The following is a 25,932-nucleotide window of genomic DNA, read 5'->3' as shown; positions in this document are numbered from 1 at the left end:
AATGAAATCAGTGAGCTAAATGATACATAGAAAGGGGCATTGTGTTTTTGGCTGTTAAAGATGTACACTCAGGCTTCATATAACAGAGCCTGATTGTTAGAATTACATATGTTAATTGTTAATTCCTTTATAAACAGGCTCCCCCAGTACCCCTGCAATGAACCCATCTCTGCTGTTTACATATGTAATTATTTGGTTATACCAGACTCTGCTAAAGCAGTTACAACTGGTTTAGGAGATTCATCTAAAAAAATTCTTCAATACTCTACAGTTCAAGTGTATACCCTTTATTCTACATATTTTATACAGAGGCCCATAGGCATAAACCTCATTATCTGCTTCTATTGGTTCAATCAGTAAGTGTCCATATTATTGATTTTCCAACCTTTTGTTTTTATATGGTTTATTTCTCAAGAACCTTTTCTGAGTTACCAATCACTAGTGTTAAAGATTCACAGTAGTGACAGACTCAAGTCAGTTGGGCTCATAATAATGAACAAAAAGGAGTTTTATAGTAAGGCAATGATATGGTAAAAAAGTGATGTTTGAGTTGGTTTCAGTAAATGTCCAAGTATTATCTAATAGAGTGCATGATCCACAATACATTTGATTTTTCTGGAAACATAAGACTTAAGCTTGCTGAGTTTCATGATACTTCAGAGGTATTCGATCAGTGACTACTTTTTTTTTCTTTTTTTTTAATAGCTGGAAGCTGGGGTGGTTAGAGAACTGATAAGTGCTAACCTTAACTAAATGCTAACTGTATGTCTCCCATTGTGCCTAAGTACTTAACTCAATTATCTCATTGAATGCTCCCAACAATTCTATTAGACAGGAACTTTTTTTTTTAGGTTTGTAGGTACATGTGAAGGTTTGTTACATAGGTAAACTCATATCATGGGGGTTTGCTGTACAGATTATTTCATCACTCAGGTATGTATTGAGCCCAGTACCCAGTAGTTACCTTTTTTGCTTCTCTCCCTCCCTCCACCTTCAAATAGACCCCAGTGTCTGTTGTTTCCTTCTTTATGTTAGTAAGTTCTCATTATTTAGCTCCCACTTACAAGTGAGAACGTGCGGTGTTTGGTTTTCTGTTCCTGCATTAGTTTGCTAAGGATAATCAGCCTCCAGCTCCATCCATATCCCCACAAGAGACATGGTATCGTTCCTTTTTATGACTGCATAGTATTCCATCTTGTATATGTATCACATTTTCTTTATCCAATCTGTCATTGATGAGCATTTAGGTTGATTCCATGCCATTACTATTGTGAATAGTGCTGCAGTGAACATTTACATGCATGTGTTTACATGGTAAAATAATTTGTATTCCTCTGGATATATACCCAGTAATGGGATTGCTGGGTCGAAAAGTAGTTTTGCATTTAGCTGTTTGAGGAATTGCCATACTGCTTTCCACAATGGTAGAACTAATTTACACTCCCACCAACAGCATGTAAGTGTTCCCTTTTCTTTGCAACTTCACCAGCATCTGTTATTTTTGACTTTTTAACAATAACCATTCTGACTGGTATGAGATGGTATCTTATTGTGGTTTTGACTTGCATTTCTCTAATGATCAGTTTTATTGAGCTTTTTATTCATAAGCTTGTTGGCCACACGTCTTCTTTTGGAAAGTGTCTGTTCATGTCCTTTGCCCACTTTTTATTGGGGTTGCTTTTCTCTTGTAAATTTAAGTTTCTTATAGATTCTGGATATTAGACCTTTGTCAGATGCATAGTTTGAAAATATTTTCTCATATTCTTTAGGTTGTCTCTTTACTCCATTGATAGTTTCTTTTGCTATGCAGAAGTTCTTAAGTTTAATTAGATCTCACCTGTCAACTTTTGCTTTTGTTGCTATTGCTTTTGGTGTCTTTTAAGACAGGAACTTATATTCGCGTTTTGTAGATGAAGTAGCTGAGGCTTAGAGAAATGGTTTTATAGGCCGAGTGTTGTGACTCACACCTGTAATCCCAGCACTTTGAGAGACAGAGATGAGATGATCGCTTGAGGCAAGGAGTTTGAGACCAGCCTGTTTAACATAGTGAGATCTTATCTCTTAAAAAAGAAAAAGGAAAGAAATGCCATCATTAAAGACACACAGCTAGTGAGTGGTAGAGTTAGAATCTGAATCCAGAAAGTTTGAATTCAGAGCCAATCTTTTAATCACTATTGTAGCTATTTTCATTAATAAACCTGAAATAGTAGAAGGAGTTGAAGTTGTTTCGTATGAAAAGTGAAACTAGCCTTTAACTAGAGAGAATATCTAGGTCAAAGGGCAGAATTTCACAGAGGGGCTAGTTGCTTATACCTTTTGTCTCTGTTATACTGAAAAATGTATGCATAATGTAATATTTCAAAATGTGAGACAAGCGTTTCCAAAAATTGTTAATCTTAGAAGACTTTAAAGATATTCTTTTTTTAATAAATTAAAAAAATTCTGGTAAGTGTATCTATATTTATGGGGTACATGAGATGTTTTGATACATGCAATGTGAAACATGTCATGAAGAATGGAGTATCCATCCACTCACGCTTTTATCCATTGAGTTGCTAACAATCCAATTATATTCTTTATGTTATTTTGAAATGTACAGTTATTATTGACTATAGTCACCTGTTGTGCTGTAAAATAGTAGGTGTTATTGATTCTTTCTAACTATATTTTTGGTACCCATTAACCAGCCCCACCTACCCACTACCCTTTCCCACCTCTGACATCCATCCTTCTACTCTCTGTGTCCTTGAGTTGAGTTTTAGATCTGACAAATAAGTGAGAGCATGCCATGTTTGTTCTGTGCCTGGCTTATTTCGTTTAACAAAATAATCTCCAACTCCACCCTTGTTGTTGCAAATGACGGGATCTCATTCTTTTTATGGCTGAATAGTCCTCCATTGTGTATATGTACTACATTTTCTTCATCCGTTCATTTGTTGTTAGACACTTAGATTGCTTCCAAATCTTAGCCATTGTAAACAGTGCTGCAACAAACATAGGAGTGCAGATATCTCTTCGATATTCTGATTTCCTTTCTTTTGGGTATATGCTCTGCAGTAGGATTGCTGGATCCTATGGTAGCTCAATTTTTAGTTTTTTGAGGAATGTCCAAACTGTTATCCACAGTGGTTGTACTAATTTACATTCCCACTCATAGTGTACAAGTGTTCCCTTTTCTTCACATTTTTTTGCCAGTGTTTATTATGCCTGTCTTTTTGAATATAAGACATTTTTAACTGGGGTGAGATGATATCTCATTGTAGTTTTGATTTGAATTTCCCTGATGATCAGTGATATTGAGCATCTTTCATATGCCCATTTGTATATCTTCTTTTGAGAAATTGCTATTTAAATCTTTTGCTCATGTTTTGTTCGGATTATTAGGTATTTTCCTATAGAGCTGCTTGAGCTCCATATGTATTCTGGTTATTAATTCATTGTCAGATGGGTAGTTTGTAAATATTTTCTCCCATTCTCTCAGTTGTCTCTTCACTTTTTTGATTGTTTCCTTTACTGCACAGAAGTTTTTTAAATTGATGTGATTCTATTTGTTCATCTTTGCTTTGGTTACCTGTGCTTGTGGGGTATTACTGGAGAAATTTTTGCTCAGACCAGTGTCCTGGAAATATTCCTCAATGTGTTTTTATAGTAGTTTCATGGTTTAAGGTCTGAGATTTAAACCAATCCAGTTTGATTTGATTTTTGTATATCATGAGAGATAGGGGTTTAGTTTCATTCTTCTGCATACAGATATCCAGTTTTCTCAGCATCATTTATTGAAGAGATTGTCTTTTCCCCAGTGTATGTTCTAGGCACCTTTGTGAAAAATGAGTTCACTGTAGGCATGTGGATTTGTTTCTGGGTTCTCTATTCTGTTACATTGGTCTCTGTGTCTGTTTTTATGCCAGTACCATGCTGTTTTGGTTACTATAGCTCTGTAATATAATTTGAAGTCAGGTAATGTGATTTCTCCAGTTTTGTTCTTTTTGCTTAGGTTAGCTTTGGCTATTCTAGGTCTTTTGTGATTCCATATAAATTTGAGCGTTGTTTTATCTATTTCTCTGAAGGATGTCATTGGTATTTTGATAGGGATTGCAGTGAATCTATAGATTGCTTTGGATAGTGTGGATATTTTAACAATATTGATTCTTTCAATTCATGAACATGAAATATTTTTCTATTTTTGGGTGTCCTCTTCAATTTATTTCATCAGTGTTTTATAGTTTTCATTATAGAGGTCTTTCACTTCTTGGAGTACATTAACTCCTAGGTATTTAATTTTATGTGTGGCTGTTGTAAATGGGATTACTTTTTAAATTTCTTTTTCACACTGTTCACTGTTGGCATATAGGAATGCTACTGATTTTTGTCTGTTGATTTTGTATCCTGTAACTTTACTGAATTTGTTTATTATTCTAATAGTTTTCTTGTGAAATCTTTAGGTTTTTTTCAGGTATAAGATTATATCATCTGCAAACAAGGATAATTTGATTTCTTCCTTTCCCATTTGGATACCTTTTCTAGCTTTCTCTTGTATAATTATGCTAACTGGGACTTCCAGGACTATGTTGAATAACAGTGGTAACAGTGGGCATCCTTATTGTGTTCCAGATATTCGAGAAAAGGCTTTCAGTTTTTCCCGCTTCAGTATGATACTAGCTGCGGGTCTGTAGTATATGCTTTTTGTTATGTTGAGGTATGTTCCCTCTGTCTTTAGTTTTTTGACAGTTTTTATCATGAAGGGATGTTGAATCTTATCAAATACTTCTTTAGCATCAATTGAAATGGTCTTGTGGTTTTTCTTCATTCTGTTGAATGAATCAGATTGATTGATTTGTATATCAATCAGATATACAAATCAATGTATCAGACTTGATTGATTTGTATATCAATCAGATATACAAATCAATGTATCAGATTGATTGATTTGTATATGTTGAACCATCTTTGCATCCCAGGGATAAATCCCAGTTGATCATGATGAATTACCTTTCTAATGTATTGTTGAATTTGGTTTGCCAGGTTTTTGTTGAGGATTTTTGCATCAATATTCATCAGAGGTATTGGACTGTAGTCCTTCCTTCCTTTCTTCCTTCCTTCCTTCCTTCCTTCCTTCCTTCCTTCCTTCCTTCCTTCCTTCCTTCCTTCCTTCCTTCCCTCCCTCCCTCCCTCCCTCCCTCTCTCCCTCCCTCCCTTCCTCCCTCCCCCCTTCCTTCCTTCCTTCCTTCCCTCCCTCTCTCCCTCCCTCCCTCCCCCCTTCCTTCCTTCCTTCCTTCCTTCCTTCCTTCCTTCCTTCCTTCCTTCCCTCCCTCCCTCCCTCCCCCCTTCCTTCCTTCCTTCCCTCCCTCCCTCCCTCCCTCCCTCCCTCCTTCTTCCTTCCTTCCTTCCTTCCTTCCTTCCTTCCTTCCTTCCTTCCTTCCTTCCTTCCTTCCTTCCTTCCTCCTTCCTTCCTTCCTTCCTTCCTTCCTTCCTTCCTTCCTTCCTTCCTTCCTTCCTTCCTTCCTTTTTTGATGTGTCTGTGACTGCTTTTGGTATCAGGGTAATACTGGCCTTATAGAATGAGTTTGGAAGTATTCCTTCCTCCTCTATTTGGAAGTATGCCCTTCTCCTCTATTTTTCAGAATAGTTTGAGTAGGATTAATATTAGTTCTTTAAATATTTGGTTAGAATTCAGCAGTGAAGGTATCATTTCCTGGGCTTTTCTTTACTGGGAGACTTTTATTACAGCTTCAGTCTTGTAACTTGTTATTAGTCTGTTCGGGTTTTGGGTTTCTTCGTAATTCAGTCTTGGTAGTTGTATGTGTGTAGCAATTCATCCATTTCTTCTAGGTTTTCCAATTAATTTGTTGCGCACAGTAGCCGCTAATGATCCTTTGAATTTTTGTAGTATCAGTTGTAATGTCTCTTTTTTTATTTCTGATTTTATTTATTTGGATCCTCTCTCTTAGTCTGGTTAAACATTTGTCAATTTTGTTTAGCTTTCCAAAAAATAAACTTTTTGTTTCATTGATCTTTTGTATTGTTTTCTTCATTTCAATTTTATTTATTTGTGCTCTGATCTTTATTATTTCTTTTCTTCTACTAATTTTGGATTTGGTGTGCTGTTGATCATTTAGTTCTTTAAGATGCAGCATTTGATTGTCTATTTGATATTTTGCCTCTTTTTTGATATTGGCACTTTACACATCCCTCTTAGTACTGCTTTTGCTGTATCCCATAGGTTTTGGTATGTTGTGTTTCTATTATTATGTTTCAAGAAAATTTTCAATTTCCTTCTTAATTTCTTCATTGACCCACTTGTCATTCAGGAGCATATTGTTTAATTTCCATGTATTTGTATAGTTTCCGAAATTTCTCTTGGTATTTCTAGTTTTATTCCGTTGTTGTCAGAGAAGATGCTTTATATTATTTCATTTTTTTGGAATGTCTCAAGATTTGTTTTGTGACCTAACATATGGTCTGTCTTTTCAGTTGATCCATGTGCTGAGAAAAGAATGTGTATTCTGCGGCTCCTGGATGAAATGTTCTGTAAATATCTATTAGCTCAATTTGGTCTGTAGTGCACATTAATTCTGATGCTTCTTTGTTTATTCTCTTTCTGGAAGATGTGTCCAGTGCTGAAAGTGAGATTTTGAAGTCTCCAGATATTACGGTATTGGAGCCTATATCTGTCTTTAGCTGTAATAATATTACCTTTATGTATCTGGGTGCTCCAGTGTTGGATACATATATATTGAAATTGTTATTTCCTCTTGCTTAATTGACACCCTTATCTTTACATAGTGACCTTCTTTAGTTCTTTTTGTAGTTTTTGTCTTGAAATCTGTTTTGTCTGATATAAGTACAGTGACTTCTGCTCTTTTTTTGGTTTTCTTTGGCATGGGATGTCTTTTTCCATCTGTTTATTTTCAGTCTTTGTGTGTCTTTATAGGTGAAGTGTATTTCTTTTAGGCAACAGACCAATAGGTCTTCTTTTTTCATCCATTTAGTTAGTCTGTGTCTTTTGATTGGAGAGTTTAGTCTATTTACATTTGATGTTACTGTTAAGTTAGGACATCCTCTTGCCATTTTGTTTTTGGTTTTCTGGTTGTTTTGTGGTCTTCTTTCTTGTATTTCTGTCTTCCTCTAGTGAAGATGATTTTCTTTGGTGGTTTAGTTTCTTGATTTTTATTTTTTGTGTGTCCGTTGTATATTTTTTGGTTTGAGGTTACCATGAGCCTTGCAAATACTATCTTATCACTCATTATTTTAACCTGATAACATAACACTATTTGCATAAGCAAACAAACAAGCAAAAAGGAAACTAGTAAAAACTTGCCTTTGTTGTTTCTGTTTATGTCTTATTATACTGCCTATGTCTTGAAAAGTTGTTTTAGTTATTGTTTTTGTTTGGTTCATCATTTAGTCTTTCTAGTTAGGAGAAGAGTAGTTTGCAAACCACAGTAACAGTGTTATAATATTCTGTGTTTTTCTGTGTACTTATATTACCAGTAAGTTTTGTATTTTCAGGTGATCATTTATTGCTCATTAATGCCCTTTTCTTTCTGATTGAAGTAACCCCTTTAGCATTTCTTGTAGGACAGATCGGGTGTTGATGAAATACCTTAGCTTTTATTTGTTTGGGAAAGTCTTTATTTCCTCTTCATAGTCAAAGGATATTTTCACTGGATATACTGTTCTAGGGTAAAAGGTTTTTTCCCAGAGCAATTTAAATATGTCATGTCACTGTCTTCTGGCATATAAGGTTTTCACTGGAAAGTCTGCTGCCTGATGTATTGGAGCTCCTTTGTATGTTCTTGTTTCTTTTCTCTTGCAGCTTTAAGGATTCTTACTTTATTCTTGACCTTTGGGTATTTGATTATTAAATGTCTTGAGGTAGTCTTCTTTGGGTTAAATCTGCTTGGTATCCTATAACCTTCTTGTACTTGGGTATTTTCTCTAGGTTTGGGTAGTTCTCTGTTATTTGCAGGTTTGCTCAAAATAAACTTTCTATCCCTATCTGTTTCTCTGCCTCCTTTTTAACGCCAGTACCGCTTAGATTTGCCCTTGTGAGGCTGTTCTCTAGATTGTGTAGGCACATGTCATTGAGGTTTATTCTTTTTTCTCCTCTGTGTGTTTTAAAATAGCCTTTCTTCAAGCTCATTAGTTCTTTCCTCTGCTTGATCCAGTCAGCTCTTAAAGGACTTGATGCATTCTTAAGTATGCCAGTTGCATTTTTGAGTTGCAGAATTTCTGCTTGATTTTAAAAAATTATTTAAATATCTTTGTTAAATTTATCTGATAGAATTCTGAATCCCTTCTCTGTGTTATCTTCAATTTCTTTGAGTTTCCTCAACACCGTTGTTTTGAATTCTCTGTGTGAAAGGTCACGTATCTTTGTTTCTTCAGGATTGATTCTTGGTGCCTTATTTAGTTCATTTGGTGAGGTCATGTTTTTCTGGATGGTGTTCATGGCTAGTCGATGTTCTTCGGTGCCTGGGCATTGAAGAGTTAGGTATTTATTGTACTCTTCATTGCCTGAGCTTATTTGTAGCCATCCTTCTTGGGAAGGCTTCCCAGTGACACTGTGGTTCTTGCAGACTTGTAGAGGTACCGCCTTGATGGTCTCGGGCAAGATCTGGGGTAATTCTCTAGATTACCAGCAGAGTCTCTTGTTCTCTTCCCTTACTTTCTCCCAAGCACGCAGAGTCTCTTTCTCTTTCTGTTCTGAGACACCTAAAGCTGGGGGTGGTGTGACACAAGCACTCTTACGACCACTACCACCACCATGATGTGCTGGGTCACACCTGAAGCAAGCACAGTGCTGGGTCTTGCCCAAGGCCGGCCTTAATCACTCCTCAGCTATAGCTATGTTCACTCAAGGCCCTAGGGCTCTGCAGTTAGCAAGTAGCAAAGCCAGCTGGGCCTGTGTCCTTCTCTTCAGGGTGGCAAAGTCCCCCTGGCCACCAGCGGGTCCAGAGATACCATATAGGAGTCAGGGACTAGAGTCAAAAACCTTAGAAATCTACCTGGCATTCTGTTGTATTGCGGCTGAGCTGGCACTCAAACCACAAGACACTGTCCTTCCCCTTTTCCGCTTTTCCACTTTCCCCTTTCCAAAGGCTGAGGAACCTCACCCCATAGCCACCGCCATTCCTGGCCATGAGGAGTACTGCCAAAGTACCACTGACATTCCCTTAAAGACCCAGGGCTCTTATATCAGCTTGTGGTGAATGCTGTCTGGCTTGGACTCACCCGTCAGGTCAGTGAGCTCCCGTTTGGCCCAGGGCAGGTCTAGAAATGCTGTCCAAGAGTCAAGTCCTAGAACTGGGGACCCCAAGAGCCCACTTGGTGCTCTACCCTACTGTGGTGGTAATTGGTACCTAAGATGCAAGACAAAGTGCCCTTTACTCTTCCTTCTGTTTTTGTCAAGTGTAAGGGGTTTTGCCCCATAGCCACCACAGCTGGTAATGTGCATAGTCTCGCCTGAAGCCAACAAGTCTCAGAAACTCACCAAGGCCCTCAACATAGTACCTTGGTATCACTGCTGGTTATTCAGGACCCAAGGTCTCTTCAGTTAGCAGATGATGAATGCTGCCAGGACTGGGTCCTTTCCTTCAAGGCAGTGGGTTTCCTTCTGGCCTAGGGTGGATCTAGAAATGTTGTCCCAGAGCTAGAGCTCGGAATGAGGGCCTCATGACCTCAGGGTGCCCTATTCTTCTGTGGCAGAACTGGCAAACAAGATGGAAGACAAACTTCTCCCCACTCTTCCCTCTCCTCTTCTCAAGTGAGAGGAAGGGGTTTCTTTTGTATCCACAAGCTGTGCAATCTGGGGTTAGGGGAGGGGTGATGCCAGCATTCCCTTAGCTGCCCCAGCTGGTATCTCAGTGTGTACCATGCTACTTTAGTCCACTGTGTTTGGGCCTAGTTCAGCACTAGGACTCACCTATGAGGTGCAGTCCTTATGGCCTAGACTGCCTTTCAAGTTTTTACTTAGACACCAAGAGTACTCTGGCCTTTGGTACTGAGGTTTGTGGGCACTCAAGTTTGGACTGCTGGTATCAGTGATTCCCCTCTGGCTAGGGCTGGTTGAGATGCCTTCTTGTGGGTGGACATCAGCTTAGTTTGGTTAGATTTTCCTTTTTGCTATAACAAGATGGCACTGGGTTCAGTGCCTCACAATTGCTCTGTTCTCCCTTCACCAGCACCCAGAGATGCTCCTGGCACCAAGCCATGCTGCTGGGGTCAGGGAGGGGTCGTGTCAGAGACTCAGAACTGTTTTTCTATCTTTTCAGTGTCTCTTTCAGTGATATGAGGTTTAAATCAGGTACTGTGAGTGCTCACCTGATTTTTAGCTCTTATGAAGGTGCTTTTTTCTGTGTAGTTGTTGGTTAACTTAGTGTGCTTGTGGTAGGGGTAGGGGGACAATCTGTGGAGTTTTCTGTTCTGCCATTTTACCTCACCTCCCTCCTAAAAAATATTCTTAAATGAGATTGTAATGTTTGTATGAAGACAGACTTCTTGTGTTTGGATCCTGTGTCTCTTACCCATTTTGTAACATTCTTCAACGTACTTATAACTCTGTGCCTATGATTCCTTATCTGTAAAATGAAGATAATAATAGTATCATAATAGATGTAAAACATTTAAAACAGTACTAAATGCCATGTAAGGTTAGGTGGTGGTATTACTACTATTTATCCTATTTACCTCATTTTCTGTGGTCATCTGTCATCATTTGTGAATACCTTTCAGTGACAGGAAATTAATTCTACTTCTTGATCCTAATTCTACTCCCTGTATGTTCCTAATCTTGTTTTTCCTTTGCTTCCTCTTTTCTCATCTACTCATATTTTATGTCTTCCTTCATGCTTTATATAACTTTTAGCCACCTTCAGTGTTTTTTGGAATAAAGTAGTGTATGCATACATACATCTTTACATCTTTGTTCCTAGAATTTAGCACTTTTAGTGCATGGTTTTTATCTTGGACATTCATATATTCTAGTTCCAAGAACAGTAACTTCTAGACTTTAATAAATTGTTTATTGAATGAACGAAGGAATCAATGACTTCAAATTTGTGAGGTGTTGTATATGATTATTATTTTATTCCTAAATCTTATTCTTTAGACCAAAAGGATATCCAGTTTGACAGTGTTCTTTTTTAAGAATGATGCTTATAACTGAATATAATAGTTCCTATGGGATTCCATCAACAGAGAGTAAAAGAGTATTATTATGTCATTTTATTCTATGTGTATTTGTCTGTTACTGTACTTAAAATACCAAATGGGAGGGGCAGTATGACTTTGGACTCATTTGCCATAATGCTGAAGTCAAATGTGTTGCTGTTAAATCAGCTTTCTTTTACCCAATTCACATTTGTGCTTTAAAAAAAAAAGTTTTACAACTTTATATATTTTGAACTTACATATTTCTGTTCAACTTATTTTTTAACATTCATTCCATTATTTCAATATTTATTATAAGTTGTATCAGTTTCATATTTCTTCATCTTCTATATATGGAGTTTATGTCCCAGTTACATCTCCTTATCTGTAAGACTAGTAATACCAAAAAAGAAAATGAATTTCATGTCTTAAAATTTATCCTTAGTAAATTCTATATTTTCTGTTGATTATCACTTTTAAAGGCCAAACCCTCTTTTTAGGAATTTTTCCTGAATCCCACCCAGGAATCACGTGCTGTAGTTTGCTCTATTTTACTAGATTTGAAATCACCCTTTTTCATTTATGTGGAAATTAGATTTCTGTTCCCTAGTTTCAATGCTTACAACACCTTTCACTTATCTGTAGCTCTTATACTTTTTATCAAAATTAATTTTATACCAGAAGCCTGGAAATTTTTTAGAGTAGTAGTTTTGAATTCTTGTTATTTCATTCTACTGTTATCAGTAGCCTCCCATGTTAACACCATTGTTTCTTTCTGTTTACTTTCAGCTGGTTGGTGGAGAATTTGACTTGGAGATGAACTTTATTATCCAGGATGCTGAGAGTATAACATGCATGACAGAGCTTTTGGAGCACTGTGATGTAACATGTCAAGCAGAAATATGGAGCATGTTTACAGCCATTCTACGAAAAAGTGTTCGGAATTTACAGACTAGCACAGAAGTTGGGCTAATTGAACAAGTATTGCTGAAAATGAGTGCAGTAGATGACATGATAGCAGGTATGGGGTTGTCTGACAGGAAAGTATAACTTAAATGTTTATAAAGTTTCACATACTTCCCTTTATATTCCATAGATAATGTAGATTTGTTGACACTACTTTGATTTAAAATAAATGGAAATGTATGGAAATTTTACTTTTTATATTAATGGAAAACCTGAAGAGTGGACGAAGAAAAACATAATTACTGTAGTGGACAAACATAATTACTGATGTTGTTTTCTAAATTTTAGAAAATCTCAGTACCACGGAGTGCTATGAAATCTATCAGAAAAATAAACAGTATCTTTTTATGTAGTATTTCATTAAACTTTTACATAATTAAAATACCACAATAGGTATTACAGTTCTGTATAATGAGCATTTTACCAAATTCTCCTAGTTCTGTGCCCCTCAATCTGGCATAAATGCAACTATGACAGGAGGTACTAAAAGCCTTAGATAAACATGGTGTATCTTTTGGACATGTCCATTTTGGAAGAAACTTTTGTATTAAAATAAACTAATATATTATGGGCTAGAACATAAAATTCACCAAGAATTTCAAGGTAAAAATACTAATGTTTTGCTTGTTTGGGTTATTTCAAACAGTAACTTTGAAATCTATAATTTTTTCACCACCAACCCTTTACTACCTTGCACACTCATTCTCCCGTGTGGCTGGATGCATTTCAGAAAAGTGTTTTGAATATTATTCCAGAGCAAGTATCATTCCAGAAAATAAGTTTAAAGTTTGAAATGTTTATTTTTTGTAAGCCATGAATTTTCAGCCTAAGTATCTTCTGACATAAAAGCATTTTCGTAATTATACAAGTGCTGATATTACCCTCCACAGTATCATACCTGATTCGGGAAAGTAGTTCAGATACCAGAGAATACTCTTTCACATTTTGGCTTATGTATTTAATTATTTTTAAAATTTATGGAACAAAACATTAAACAAGAAAGAATGGAAAGAAAAATGGGTTAAAAAGAATGCAAAATTGCAAAAAGAATGCTTTGAATTTAAATATTTCAAAAAATTTGATTTTCTGAGAAAATATATTAAAAATCATATCTAATTACCTTCAGGGTGGCTATATATCTTTTTTTTAGAATGGTTTAGCAGTCCCTGTATTGGGTACTGATGGCTAACTTGATGAAAAGTGAGATTTAGACATCTATTTCTTAAAATACCTTTTTAATAAAGATATATTAATAGTAGCATTTCTATAAATTCTATAAATTCCGGAGTTACTTAATAGGAATGTATTAATATAGACTTATATGTACACATGTTTTATAGAACATCATATGATCTTTCAGTTCTTATATCTGAGCTTAAGCTCTTTTTTTTCTTTTGTAAATTGGCTGCTACTCTATAGAGTGCAGTTGAGAGAATGAGCCAAAATTACACACATCGTAATTTACTGGTACATAATTCATCAGCACTGAAATGTAACAGTGACAGTTACTGTACCATAGAAGTTCATATCTTGACATTACTATTATATAAAGCTCCTTAATTCTCTTATCTTTTTCTCAGTAATAATATTAATAACACAAAACTTTCACTTTTTGTAATTTCTAGCATTTCCCTTCAAAAGAACTTGATGATGGAAGGATATGAGAAAAGAGAATAAATGTCAGAAAAATACCTCTGTCTTGCTTTTTAATAGAGAAATTAAACTTTGAATATTATACTAAGGAAGAACCGGTAGCCACCAAAACACTACTAACGTTCATATCTGAATGTATTGTAGTATGTTAAGTTCAATGGGGTCCTTTTTATTTAATAATATAGTATAAGTGTCACTAGAAGTGGCTAAATTAAACATGTATAGCAAATTGATAAGAAAATTCCATGGTCTTAGTATTTTTTCTTTTAAAAAAAATCATTTCTGATTACTTTCAATCTTGTTCTTCAGAAAAGAAGACCTTCTATAATAGAATTAAACTGAGCTGCTTGGTTGTGTTACATATACAATATATAAGTAATTAGTATTTTTTCTCTTTTAAAAATAATTTCTGATTGTTTTTAATCTTGTTCTCCAGAAAATATCTTCTGTAATAGAATCAAACTGAGCTGCCTCGTTGTGTTATATATATAATATGCAAGGAATTTTTTAAAATTTCTAATTAAATACAAAGTTAATAGATTACTTTTTGTGACATACATGGGAGATAAGATAAAGTCTTGTATAACATGAAAAAAAATTTAAATGTTCCAAATATTTTTAAAAGTTTTTTAAAAGTATTTTATGTAAACCTTTAAGAAATCTTCTGTAAAGGTTGCCATTGCAGCTGTTTGCTTAAAAATACTTCATTTTGTAGAAACATTAAATGGACTAAGACAAAAATACTTCATATTAGCTTAGGGTTTTTACAGTACTTGAATTTTTTTATAGAAACATACTTTTTGACCTATATATACTAATATTTTCATACATTTTTGTTGCTTAAGTGAGACATGTTTTATTTCATTAAAATATCACTCTGAAAGTGGCATATTCACTGTCACAGTTTTATTGTAGAGATTACTTGCTTATTGTGTGTTAAATAAAATTATTTATGAATTGATTATTAATTGATGAAAATAAGCATACTAAGTTTCAATTTTGAAATATGCAAATGACAAATATTTTTAAAATCTCAAATTCCAGTTATTAATCTGTGATATGATATTGAATAATATACATTATATATCAGTACTAAGTATTTCAGCTTACCCTAACCTAACCTTTTTATTAATTGATTATAAGCTTTTAGAATATATATGTGTATTGCTTTGTAATAACCTTTGTCGTATGTTTCATTCTTAAGAAGTGCTTTAGAAATTGAGAAAATGAAATATAAATGTTTAGATGTTCAGTTTCTTGCAAAGAACAATGGCAGAAGAAGTATTAATCACAATATGTAGAGAAAGCAATCAGAGACGAGATTAAATGTATAATTTTTCTCATTATTAGGTGTGCTGGTATGTCTCTTATATGCACATAAACACTCACACTAGCATGATGGATACCATTAGTCGTGTACTTACAGACTAGTGTGTAAGAGTGAGGGTTCTGAAGCTATACTGTCTGGGTTTGAATCCTGATTCTACCACTTACTAGGTCTGTGTTCTTGAGCAGTGTGAATAAATTGTGCCACAATTTACTCATTTTACAAGGGGATAATAATGGTACTTAACTCATAGGCTTGGTATGAGGATTTGTGAGGTTAGCATATATAAACCACTTGGAATAATGTCTCATCTGGAGTAAGTGGTAAAAATTGCTAGTGGGCCAAGGAATATACCAAGAATATATTAAGAATGGACAATTCTGAAAGACAATATAGTCATCTGTTACTTTTTCATTTGACAATAACCAATTTACAATTTTGCATCTTTGTATATTTTCATATTTTTACCTACCTTTCCCTGCACACAGCAGGCTGTGTTGTGGTGTGTGTGTGTGTGTGTGTGTGTTCTGGGAATATATAAAATCTATTTTACATTTCTGCTAAGAGAGCTTAATTGCATTGGTGATTTAATGGGGGAAAATCATATAATTGAAATAAATTATTTTGGTTATTTAATGAGTTAAAAATTGTTAATTGGGATGGCTATTCATGAGGACATTTAGCTGTATTAGATACATATATATAGAGAGAGATGACAATGACAACTTTTATCTTTCAAAAAGTATATTACCTTGACAGATGGCAGCTCATGACTAGAGTTCAGAATAACTTTATTTTCCTTTGAAGATCTTCTAGTTGATATGTTGGGGGTTCTTGCCAGCTACAGCATCACTGTCAAGGAGTTGAAGCTTTTGTTCAGCATGCTTCGAGGAGAAAGTGGAATCTGGGTAAGCTGTGGTCAGAGGGAAAGGTATTCAGTATTAGTTCATTAATACTTAATGTTCAAAAGTTTGTCTCTAGAGAGCTATATACTTGAATTTATAATGGAAATTGCTTTCCTCTTAAGTGATTTAGTAAATGTTTTATAAATGATTTAAAATTAATTTTCTCTCTAGTTAGAAAACAGTCCAGTGGCTAACGTGGTATATGAAGTATTATTGTTCAATTTGTACAATGACATTTATTTCTTTTATTGTTTCCCCAGCCAAGACATGCAGTAAAATTATTATCAGTTCTTAATCAGATGCCACAGAGACACGGTCCTGATACTTTTTTCAATTTCCCTGGTTGTAGTGCTGCGGTAAGTTTTAAATACATGTGCTGATTTTTATTTATTTATTTTTAGGTCAAATTTAGTAAGGTTTAATTTACATATAATAAAATTTACCAGTTTAGAAAGTACAATTTGATGAGTTTGGAAGTCATACAATGACTACTGTATAATGATTTGAACAATTCCGTCACTCCCCCAAATTCCCTTGTGCCTGTTGGAAGACATTCCCCTCTACCCATCCCCACTCCTTACTACCTCTGATTTACTTTGTGTTCCTATAGTTTAGCCTTTTCTAGATTGTCATATAAATAAAATTATACAGTATAGTCTTTTTTTTTTTTTTTTTTGATGGAGTCTTGCTATCACCCAGGCTGGAGTTCAGTGGTGTGATCGCGGCTCACTGCAACCTCTGCCTCCCTGGTTCAAGCAATTCTCCTGCCTCAGCCTCCCGAGTAGATGGTATTACACACACCCGCCACTGTGCCCAGCTAATTTTTGTATTTTTAGTAGAGACGGGGTTTTACCATGTTGGCCAGGCTGCTGTCAAACTCCTGACCTGCTGTTTGCCCGCCTAGGCCTACCAAAGTGCTGGGATCACAGGTGTGAGCCCCTGCACCCAGCCTGGTGTATTGTCTTTTGTATCAGGCTTCTTTCACTTACCATGATGCTTTTGAAATTTTCTATGTTGTAGTTTTAATTACCGTTTTATTCTCTTGTCTTTTTTTTTTTTTTTTTTTGAGTAGTGTTGCATTTTATGGATATAGCACAGTTTATCCATCCTATCCATTCACTAGTTGATGGACTTTTGGGTTTCTAGTTTTTGGCTATTATAAATAAAACTGCTGTGAACATTTGAGCACAGGTCTTTCTATGGACATATGTTTTCTTATCTTTCGATTAAGTACCTGAGTGAGATTGCTGGGTTTTATGGTAACTGCCTGTTTACTTTGATGAGAAACTGTCTACTTGTTTTCTGTATTAGAACATTGTATATTTTCATAAGCTGTGTATGAGATTCCCATTTGATCTGTATCCTGGACATTTTCAGGCTTTTAAATTTGAGGGATTTAAATGGTTGTGTACAGTAGTCCCGCCTTATCCATGGGGGATATATGTTCTAAGACTGGCTCAGTAGATACCTGAAACTGTGGATGGTACTGAACCATGTATATAATATATACTATGTTTTTTTCTTCTACGTACATACCTGTGATAAAGTTTAATTTGCAAACTGGGTACAGAAAGAGATTAACAACAACAATAATAAAATATAATAATTACAGCAATATATTATAGTAAAACTTTTGTGAGTGTTGTCTCTCCCTCCTTCCCCTCCTTCATTGTCTCTCTTTCACAATATCTTACTGTACTGTACTCACCTGTTTTTAGACTGTGGTTGACCATGGGTAACTGAAACCGTGAAACCACAGATAAGAGGGGAGTCTACTGTAATGGGACCTCATTACAGTTTTACTTTTGCATTTCATTCATGACTGATCATGATGAGCATCTTTCATGTGTTTATTGGCCATTCTTATATCTTCATTTGTGATGTTCTGTTCCAATCTTCTGTTCACTTAAAAAATTTGGTTGTTTATCTTATTATCCTAAGAGTTCATTATATATTTGGAATGTAAGTTCATCTATTAGATGAAGGTAAAATATTCCCTGTTTTAAAGAGTCAAGAAAAGTTACATATTGTTTGACAATAAAATGTTATTTATATTGTATGATAATAAAACTGCCTGAACTAATGGCTTAAATACTAAAATCTGAAAGGTTACTATAGGGTTTAACTCTTCATTTAAAATAGTGTGTGTGTGTGTGTGTGTATGTGTGTGTGTATGTGTGCATGCGTATGTGTGTGTGTGTATTTTTTTTTAACAACAAGTACTCAGAAATCTTTGACTACTTTGAGATTATTTATTGGCCACCTACAGAGTATTTTCTATATCTTCAGTCATTATGCTTGGAGTATATTACATTCCTTACTCTTGAAGAACTTTGATGGCTAGACATGCAGATACAGCTTGTTACAATAAGAGTTATAAATGATACTGTAGATTTAGGTACTCATAACTATGGGAACACAGTTGAAAAGAGAAACCACACTAGGTTGAAGTCCAGGAAAGCTTCACAGATGAGGAACATATTAGTCTGCTATTAAAGAATAATTGAGATTTTGTTGGAAGGAAGAATGATTTGGATAGAAGCAACATGATGTATAGAAAGAGGAACTGTAAAAGAAGTGGAATAGCTGGTATATTTAGATGTACTTTGGAATGTGGGTTTGGGTAGTAGAGAAGGATAAAATCAAAAGGGTTTGTTGGAGCCATAGCATGTGAGAAGTCTTGTATAACCTGAAGAAATTTAAATTTTATTCTGAATGTAGAAGATTTTTGACATAGAAGGGCCATGTTTTATTTGAGAAAGGCCATTATCAGCAATATGAGGATCTGTTTGGGGAACAGGTTAATTTTAAAATCATAATGGGTAATTATCTTTTATGTAGAATTTGGATAAAGCCTAGGAAAATAAATAAATCCATTCAGATGTTTCTTGAAGTCAGGTGAAATAATCAGCTACTTTCTCATTTATTCCTTAGAATGGCTACATTTTATTTGATTGCTATTTTCAAGGGAGTGCTGTATTTTTCCTTTTCTGCTTTTGAGTGGATCTGAATCCTTTTTGTTTATAAATATCAGTGGTTAAGTTTCTGAGTAATAAATGTCATGCTGTGCCTTTCTTGGTTTCAATGTTGTTAGCATTATAAACATTATCTCTTAATGCTTGCATTTCTTCAATATTGATTCCGTTAACATTTTCTAGCTCAGTCATTTTTGGCTTTAAATATTCAATCTCCTTTAACCAAATGGATTACTACTGAAAACCTGGCATAAACCATAGAAAACTGAAATTGGGAGGCTTATGTGTAAGAGACTGTATACTGATGAAACTAGATGGGGACTTCTTGGAGTATAGTCTGAAACCCGCTACGTAACCTAGAGAGAAAATCTAATTCACTGAATTGAATACGTCTATAATCAACAAATACTATTTAGGTATAGTTAGATTGTTTTAATAAAATACTAGCTTTTATTTTATGGATTTGTTTGTGATTTTCTGGTATTTATACTTTGATTGTTATTTAATCTGCAAAAGCCATATTTGACATTAGCTACTATCACATTTCTTTAACTGATACTTTTGTACCTTTTCTCATTGCCTTGTAGGCAATTGCCTTGCCTCCTATTGCAAAGTGGCCTTATCAGAATGGCTTCACCTTAAACACTTGGTTTCGTATGGATCCATTAAATAACATTAATGTTGATAAGGATAAACCTTATCTTTATTGGTAAGTAAATGTTTAATTTTAGGACTTTTTTCTTTAAGTACTTGAATTCTATAAATGTATAGTCTCAAGGCAACTTAGATGGAATATATATATATATATGTATGTATATATGCTAAAACTGTGAAGACACTGCAAATCAGTTTTATTTATGTGTGTATATATGTATTTATTTTGCTATTGATTCTAGGTCATCTGCCTCACGATTATCATTCTTTTTCAATTACAGTTTAAAAGTCAAAAGTACAGACTTTCTGTCCCAGTCTCCTTCAATGTATATCAGTTGTGGGAATTTTAGTGAGGATTGCTGGTCCCTGAAAAAAATTCCAAACTTTTACCAGATTTCATTCATTTTTGCCTTTTCACTTACTTTGTTCTAGTAGCATAACTGACATATGCTTGAAAATTGTTAATAATAACTACGTAAGAAATTATAAGTTAAGATTATTTGGTGTGGACAACTAGAATGAGTTGATCAACCTAACAATGTGTTGATCTGTAAGGGTTGAAAGCTTGGTAATTTTAGTATGCCAGTAATGCACAGTCAGCATACTTATGAATAAGAACATCAAACATTCATTGACTGCCATATTATATGCTAGGCATTGTAGGTGTTTATATATATGAACTCATTTAATACTTGCAATACTCTGAAACAAGACTGCCTGTGTTCAAGTTCTGGCTTCACCACCTACTATTCACCCTGTATTTTTGGTGTCTTCAACTATAAGATGAGGATAGTAATAGTGTCTATCCCATAGGATTTAATGAGAGAATCGTATTTAAAGCTCTTTGTATAATGGCTGGGTCAGAAATGTGAGCAAAGACATACGTGAGCTATTACTATATTCTAAAGTTCTATTATAAAATATATGTGGATAAAATGAGAACAAGTTTTAAATAAGCATCTGAACTTCCAAACATAAATGGGGTTGGACTTCAGAGTGGTCATTTTGGGAGGTCATACCTGAATTTCAGTGGTACCTTCATTTTTCAGTGATTAAACATTTTTCTACATGGTGATTAAATTTACAGCTAAGGGGAATGCTTCTGTAGAAGAAAACAACTATATTTCATAGTTACATCTTTTTAATTTTTTAAACTAAAAATGTACTGCTTTACTTGATCAGCTGCATTATTTATCAATCTTGACTCTGACCAAGTTTTTTTTTTTCTTTTTGTTTTTAATTTGTAAGCTCTTTTCAAAGGATTACAGAGCAGATTGTTATTTAAAATGTGAACTTTGTGTAAATGTGTTCTGTATTTGCTGATTGCAAATAGTCCTTAAAAGTAGATGAAGTCTACTTGGTGGTAGGTTTTTGTTGGCAATTAATTTGTTTTTAAGTGTTTCTGAGATTTTAGATTGAAATACTAAAAGCTTTCGTAGTCTTTTGTTTCTCAGTTTCAATTTCTTATATTTACTTATAACTAAACCTTTTATATTTTTGTTTAGTTTTTATTTGACACATATTAAACTGCTTCTACTGTACAGGGAAATAAGTTTTATTTTCATAAGAATGTTTAATAGCCATTAGGTGTTTAGTTCTTTTTATCAGAGGATATTATACCATTGTCAGTTGTCTTTGCAGTTTTCGTACTAGCAAAGGAGTTGGTTACTCTGCTCATTTTGTTGGCAACTGTTTAATAGTCACATCATTGAAGTCCAAAGGAAAAGGTTTTCAGCATTGTGTGAAATATGATTTTCAGCCACGCAAGGTAGGTGAAAGTAAATATTTTTATAACTCACCTGTTATGACAGAATTCTTAACTCTTTTATGACCTCTGTAGTATTCTCTTTCTCTGGTTTTCCTATGCTTTTAATGGTTTTCTCTTACCCTTGTCTGCATTTCCTTTTTATTTTTATGTCTGATCTTTATCTTCTATAAAATCAGTGTTTTGATCATTTGTGATATATTTCTGTTACCCTCTCTCATTATCTCAGTCTGATCTGTTCTATGGCATTCTTTCGATAAATACTTACTATTTACTGAGTATTGGACACCATTGTAGGCACTAGGGATTTATAAATATTTGCCCCTTTTTAAAAAAGCTAAATGTTAAACCCCCAGATTAAGCAATGCACAGATACTTTGTGTGTGTGTGTGTGTGTGTGTGTGTGTGTGTGTGTGTGTGGGAGATTCACCTAATCCTAGTAGTTCTGAGTCTTGTTTCCTAAGATTGAAGGTTTTGTTAATTTCTGATGCTTTAATAATGCTGGCTTCAAGGAGAAGAATGTTGCTGTGCTATTAATTTTGGCTCATGAAATGTGTCTTTACTTAATATCCTAAATAATGGCAGAGACAAGGCCAAAACACATTTTAAAAAGTGCTCTAAAGAGAAAATGCAGAGAACTGTGCCAACTGTATGATTAGAATTATTTATTCTATAAATTAGATAATTTATTCATAATCAGATGGCATTTTCTAGAGAGATTTTCCTGCCTGTCTACCAGACTCCCGTCTTTGTGTCAGAATAACAAACCATCTGAAAGTCCAGATGAAAGAAAACAAGGACAGAGTGCATAGGAGTTCCCGTCACACATGTTTAAGGCTTTGCCCCCTTCCAGGTTCAGGGTTCTTTCTTGGGTATATGACAGTGAGATTGTCAACGTTTTTTAGGGCACACTGACTCCTCCTAACAGAAATATCGCCTTACCCTTTGTGATTAATGGTACAATCATAACAGATTTGATGAACCCAGATGTGGTGAGGGGGAGGTCTTTATTTCTTTTTCATATCTTTTTTGTTTGTTTTCTTGTTGCTTATGATCTGATGTGTGTCTTGCCATATACAGAAAAATTATTTTGGGTGGTATTTTCAAAAATTTGTTTAGATTTTACATGATTCTAGTGAAAAATATTTGCTTTATATTTAATGTCAGTTATTGTCATTTCTATTAAAGAATATCAATTTAACAATAATTCATTAATATATACTTAGAAAATAGTTTAAAAAGCAATGATTCTGAATAAATATATTTGTTCATTATAATGTTGTATTCTTTCTTTTTTAATACAAATAGATTATTTTAATGCCAATCACATTGCCTTTGCTCTGGAAATTCTGTTTTATTAGAATTAAGGTGAGACCAAGATAGTTTGCTAAAAGTGCCAAATTATTTTGAATTTCAGTGGAATTGATTAGAAGTACAGTTGTTGGTATCATAATTTTTCATGTTAGGATTGTGTGTTTTTAACAAATACTCTAGGTAACTTTTCTCATCAGACAATTTTAGGAAACAGTGGTTTAAAGAATACACATGCAGACAATTAGAGTGAAGTTATAACTAAATGAAATTGTCATTAACCAATAAAAAGCACTTTAACCCATTTGTTCTTACTTTTTCTACTTTGTGTTTTCTTCACTGTTTACTTGTGGAAAACACATTCTCCTTGGTAAAGCTCTCAATACGCAGTGATTCTAAGGGGTCTAGTTAGGAGCAGGTCCAGAGAATGATGTGGATTTTAAAAAGTCTTCTGTGAAGATTCTCACAAACCTTGAAAAGTCATAAATATTTGCTTTTACTGTGTTTCATTATTCAAAATAAGTTCATTCTCTTATTTATTCCTTTCTTTAATTTTTCACAGATGCCCTAGCTAAGTTGTTGTTGTCCTTCCTAATAAGAGATTTACTGGCCTTTCAAAAAGAAATCTTTACATTAAAACTTTTGCTTTCCCAGCTGCACTACTTAACCAGCTGTTAGAACTTTGTGAAAATGGATATAAACCATTAGCATGTTACCTAATGGTAATATGTGCTCTAGACATATTAGCTACTGTTGATATCATGCTGTACTTTTCAATCTTCAATTTATTTTCATATCTTTATATATATCTATCTATCTTGTGGATTCTTAATATGATCTTTTTCTTCCTTATTACTGGTTGTGTCCTTTTATAAATTTCTTTTTGAGTCTCAAACTAAATGCAGACTTCACTATATATACATAATATCACTATGCACACATAGTTTCCGAGTTTATTTTTATTTTCTTTAGTCAAAGTATATCAGATCAAAAGTTAGGCTTTTTTTTTTTTTTAACCATTGAAAAACTCACTTGTATCTGTTATCTGTAGAGTACAGTTTGAGGTACCAAGGAAAGAGAAAAGTTACTTTTCTTATAAATAAGTACTGTGGTCTTTACTGAGATCAACTCATTAATCAGTGCATTTGTTTATGCATTCATTTAATTTCATCATATTGTTACAACCAAAAGCAAACTTTGATAAACTCTAAATCTGAATAATTTTTCTGTATTAATTATCTTAAGTTGATGGTACCCTTACCCATTTAAGTGAAAGTTGGAAGCCATCTTAGACTCCCCTTTTGTATGTTAACACTTCCTGTCAGTTCTGTTAGTTAATTCCCATCCTCACTTTAAAATTATTAATGCCTTTGTCTTAGGTCAGCGGCTTATGGTGTCTTACCTAAACCTTTGCGGTGGTTTTTCAGTTTTGTCTTTATCCACACTTGCCTACCTCTCTCACCTCCACATTGCTGCAGTTATTTTCTTTAACTATGGAGCTGATCGTTTTAACTTTCCTCCTCAGAATTATTTGGTTATACCACATTATGCAAAAAACAAAGGCCAGGTTCCTAAAGGTCTGTTTACAATCTGGTCTTTGCCTGTTTTTGTTTTTGTTTTTGTTTTTGTTTTTGTTTCCTGCTAAACCTACACACTGAGGAAAGTTTTGTCACGCATTTGTGCTGTATCATATTAAGATTCTGCCTGGAATTTTTTTTAACCCCTGTCTACTGAACAATTCCTTTTCATCCTTAAAGCTTAGTCTTACGGTTCATTTTATTCTTTCAGTGAATACTTCTATGATAGTCTTTCTTCTCTGTTTGTCTTTCCTTCCCAGTTACTTATAGTAATTGCTTGTATTACTCCCACATCTGTATTTTAGATACTCTCTATTGTTCTCATAACCATTTCTCTAGTGAAACTTCCTTCAGTGTGTATATGTTGTCTGTCTTTATATACCCATGATCCAAGGTTGGGACAAGATACTTGGCATAAAGTCGGCTCTCAGTACATTTTTTAAATGAATGAATGATTCCGAAAGGTAAATAATAATCAATTTTAGCATAAATGAACCTCATCATTAGGACATAGTAGATAAAAATAAAATAGCAGTTTAGTTAATGGTATGTCATTTATGGGTGCCAAATACATTGGAAACTTTTCTTCATAGTTTTCATACGTTATCTATTTATAATATTCACAAGGAATCCATAAGGTAGGCATTATTATTTCCCTTTTTCAGAGATGAAAATAGGTTCAGAGAGGCTAACTAATTTGCCAAAAACCATAGAGCTAGTAACTTGGGAATCCAATTCATGTCTTTATGAAGTAAAATTCTTCCTGCGCAGTACATTGAGTTATCTGGAGTAGTAAGAACATTGAGTTATCTGGAGTAGTAAGAACTCAGTAAGTATTGTTTGAATGAGTACTTTTTTATTATAGCAAGTACACCAATAAGTATAAGATTACATCTAGTATTTATCTTAAAACTGTCTTTGGGCAGGAAATCTTTGCCTATATGTAGGCATTTATTTGTGTCCCTTCTCTTTAAAAATGCACAGTTTTTACACATTTTACTCCACAATATAAAGTTTGTATCTTCTATGTTATTTAGGTAGCATTCTGGTTGAATATTTTCAAATTCAGTGAAGGTAATATGTGCAAACTTTAATTCTTGTAAAATTCTGTTAAGATTTTTCTTAAATTTGTTTGACGCTCTTTTTTATGGTTTCTTCTTGATAATTTTGTATTATTTAGAAACAATTGTTAAATGACTACATTAAAGATTTTCTGATTTTAATCAGGGCTAACATATATGTTGGTTTTGAATCAAGTGAAAGACTTAGTTTGCAATAAATTAATAATTACCTGGAATGAAAAAATCTTATAAAAGGATGTACGTTTTAGACAGTTAAATGTCTTGACCTGACCTTGCTTTTATAGAAGGACACTGTTGTTTTGTATTACTGACTTTTTTGAGTTCTCTAACACACTATTTTTTTTCCTTTTTCTTTTCTTTTCTTTTCTTTTTTTTTTTTTTGAGACAACATCTCGTCCTGTCGTCTAGACTGGAGTGCAGTGGTGCAATCTTGGCTCACTGCAATCTCTGCCTCCCAGGTTCAAGTGATTCTTGTGCCTCAACCTCCCGAGTAGCTGGGATTACAGGCACATGCCACCACGCCTGGCTAATTTTTGTATTTTTAGTAGAGACAGCATTTTACCATG

General features: G+C 34.2%; 1 protein-coding gene across 4 annotated transcripts in view; it reads left to right on the top strand.

Annotated features, from left to right (window-relative positions):
• NBEA (neurobeachin) overlaps window positions 1–25,932 on the top strand; it is a 774,301-nt gene that overhangs the window by 102,744 nt on the left and 645,625 nt on the right. For all 4 annotated transcript variants that reach the window (XM_030922219.1, XM_030922217.1, XM_030922221.1 and 1 more), the window contains exons 2-6: window positions 11,941–12,172; window positions 15,905–16,005; window positions 16,263–16,358; window positions 19,565–19,686; window positions 21,273–21,399. In XM_030922219.1, coding sequence (XP_030778079.1) covers window positions 11,941–12,172; window positions 15,905–16,005; window positions 16,263–16,358; window positions 19,565–19,686; window positions 21,273–21,399 — 678 coding nt within the window. The remainder of the gene's footprint in view (window positions 1–11,940; window positions 12,173–15,904; window positions 16,006–16,262; window positions 16,359–19,564; window positions 19,687–21,272; window positions 21,400–25,932) is intronic.

This window comes from Rhinopithecus roxellana, chromosome 18 (assembly GCF_007565055.1).
Source record: "Rhinopithecus roxellana isolate Shanxi Qingling chromosome 18, ASM756505v1, whole genome shotgun sequence".
Classification (NCBI taxonomy): domain Eukaryota; kingdom Metazoa; phylum Chordata; class Mammalia; order Primates; family Cercopithecidae; genus Rhinopithecus; species Rhinopithecus roxellana.
Note: the sequence above shows the minus strand (reverse complement) of the source record. Positions and strands in the feature narration are given on the sequence as shown.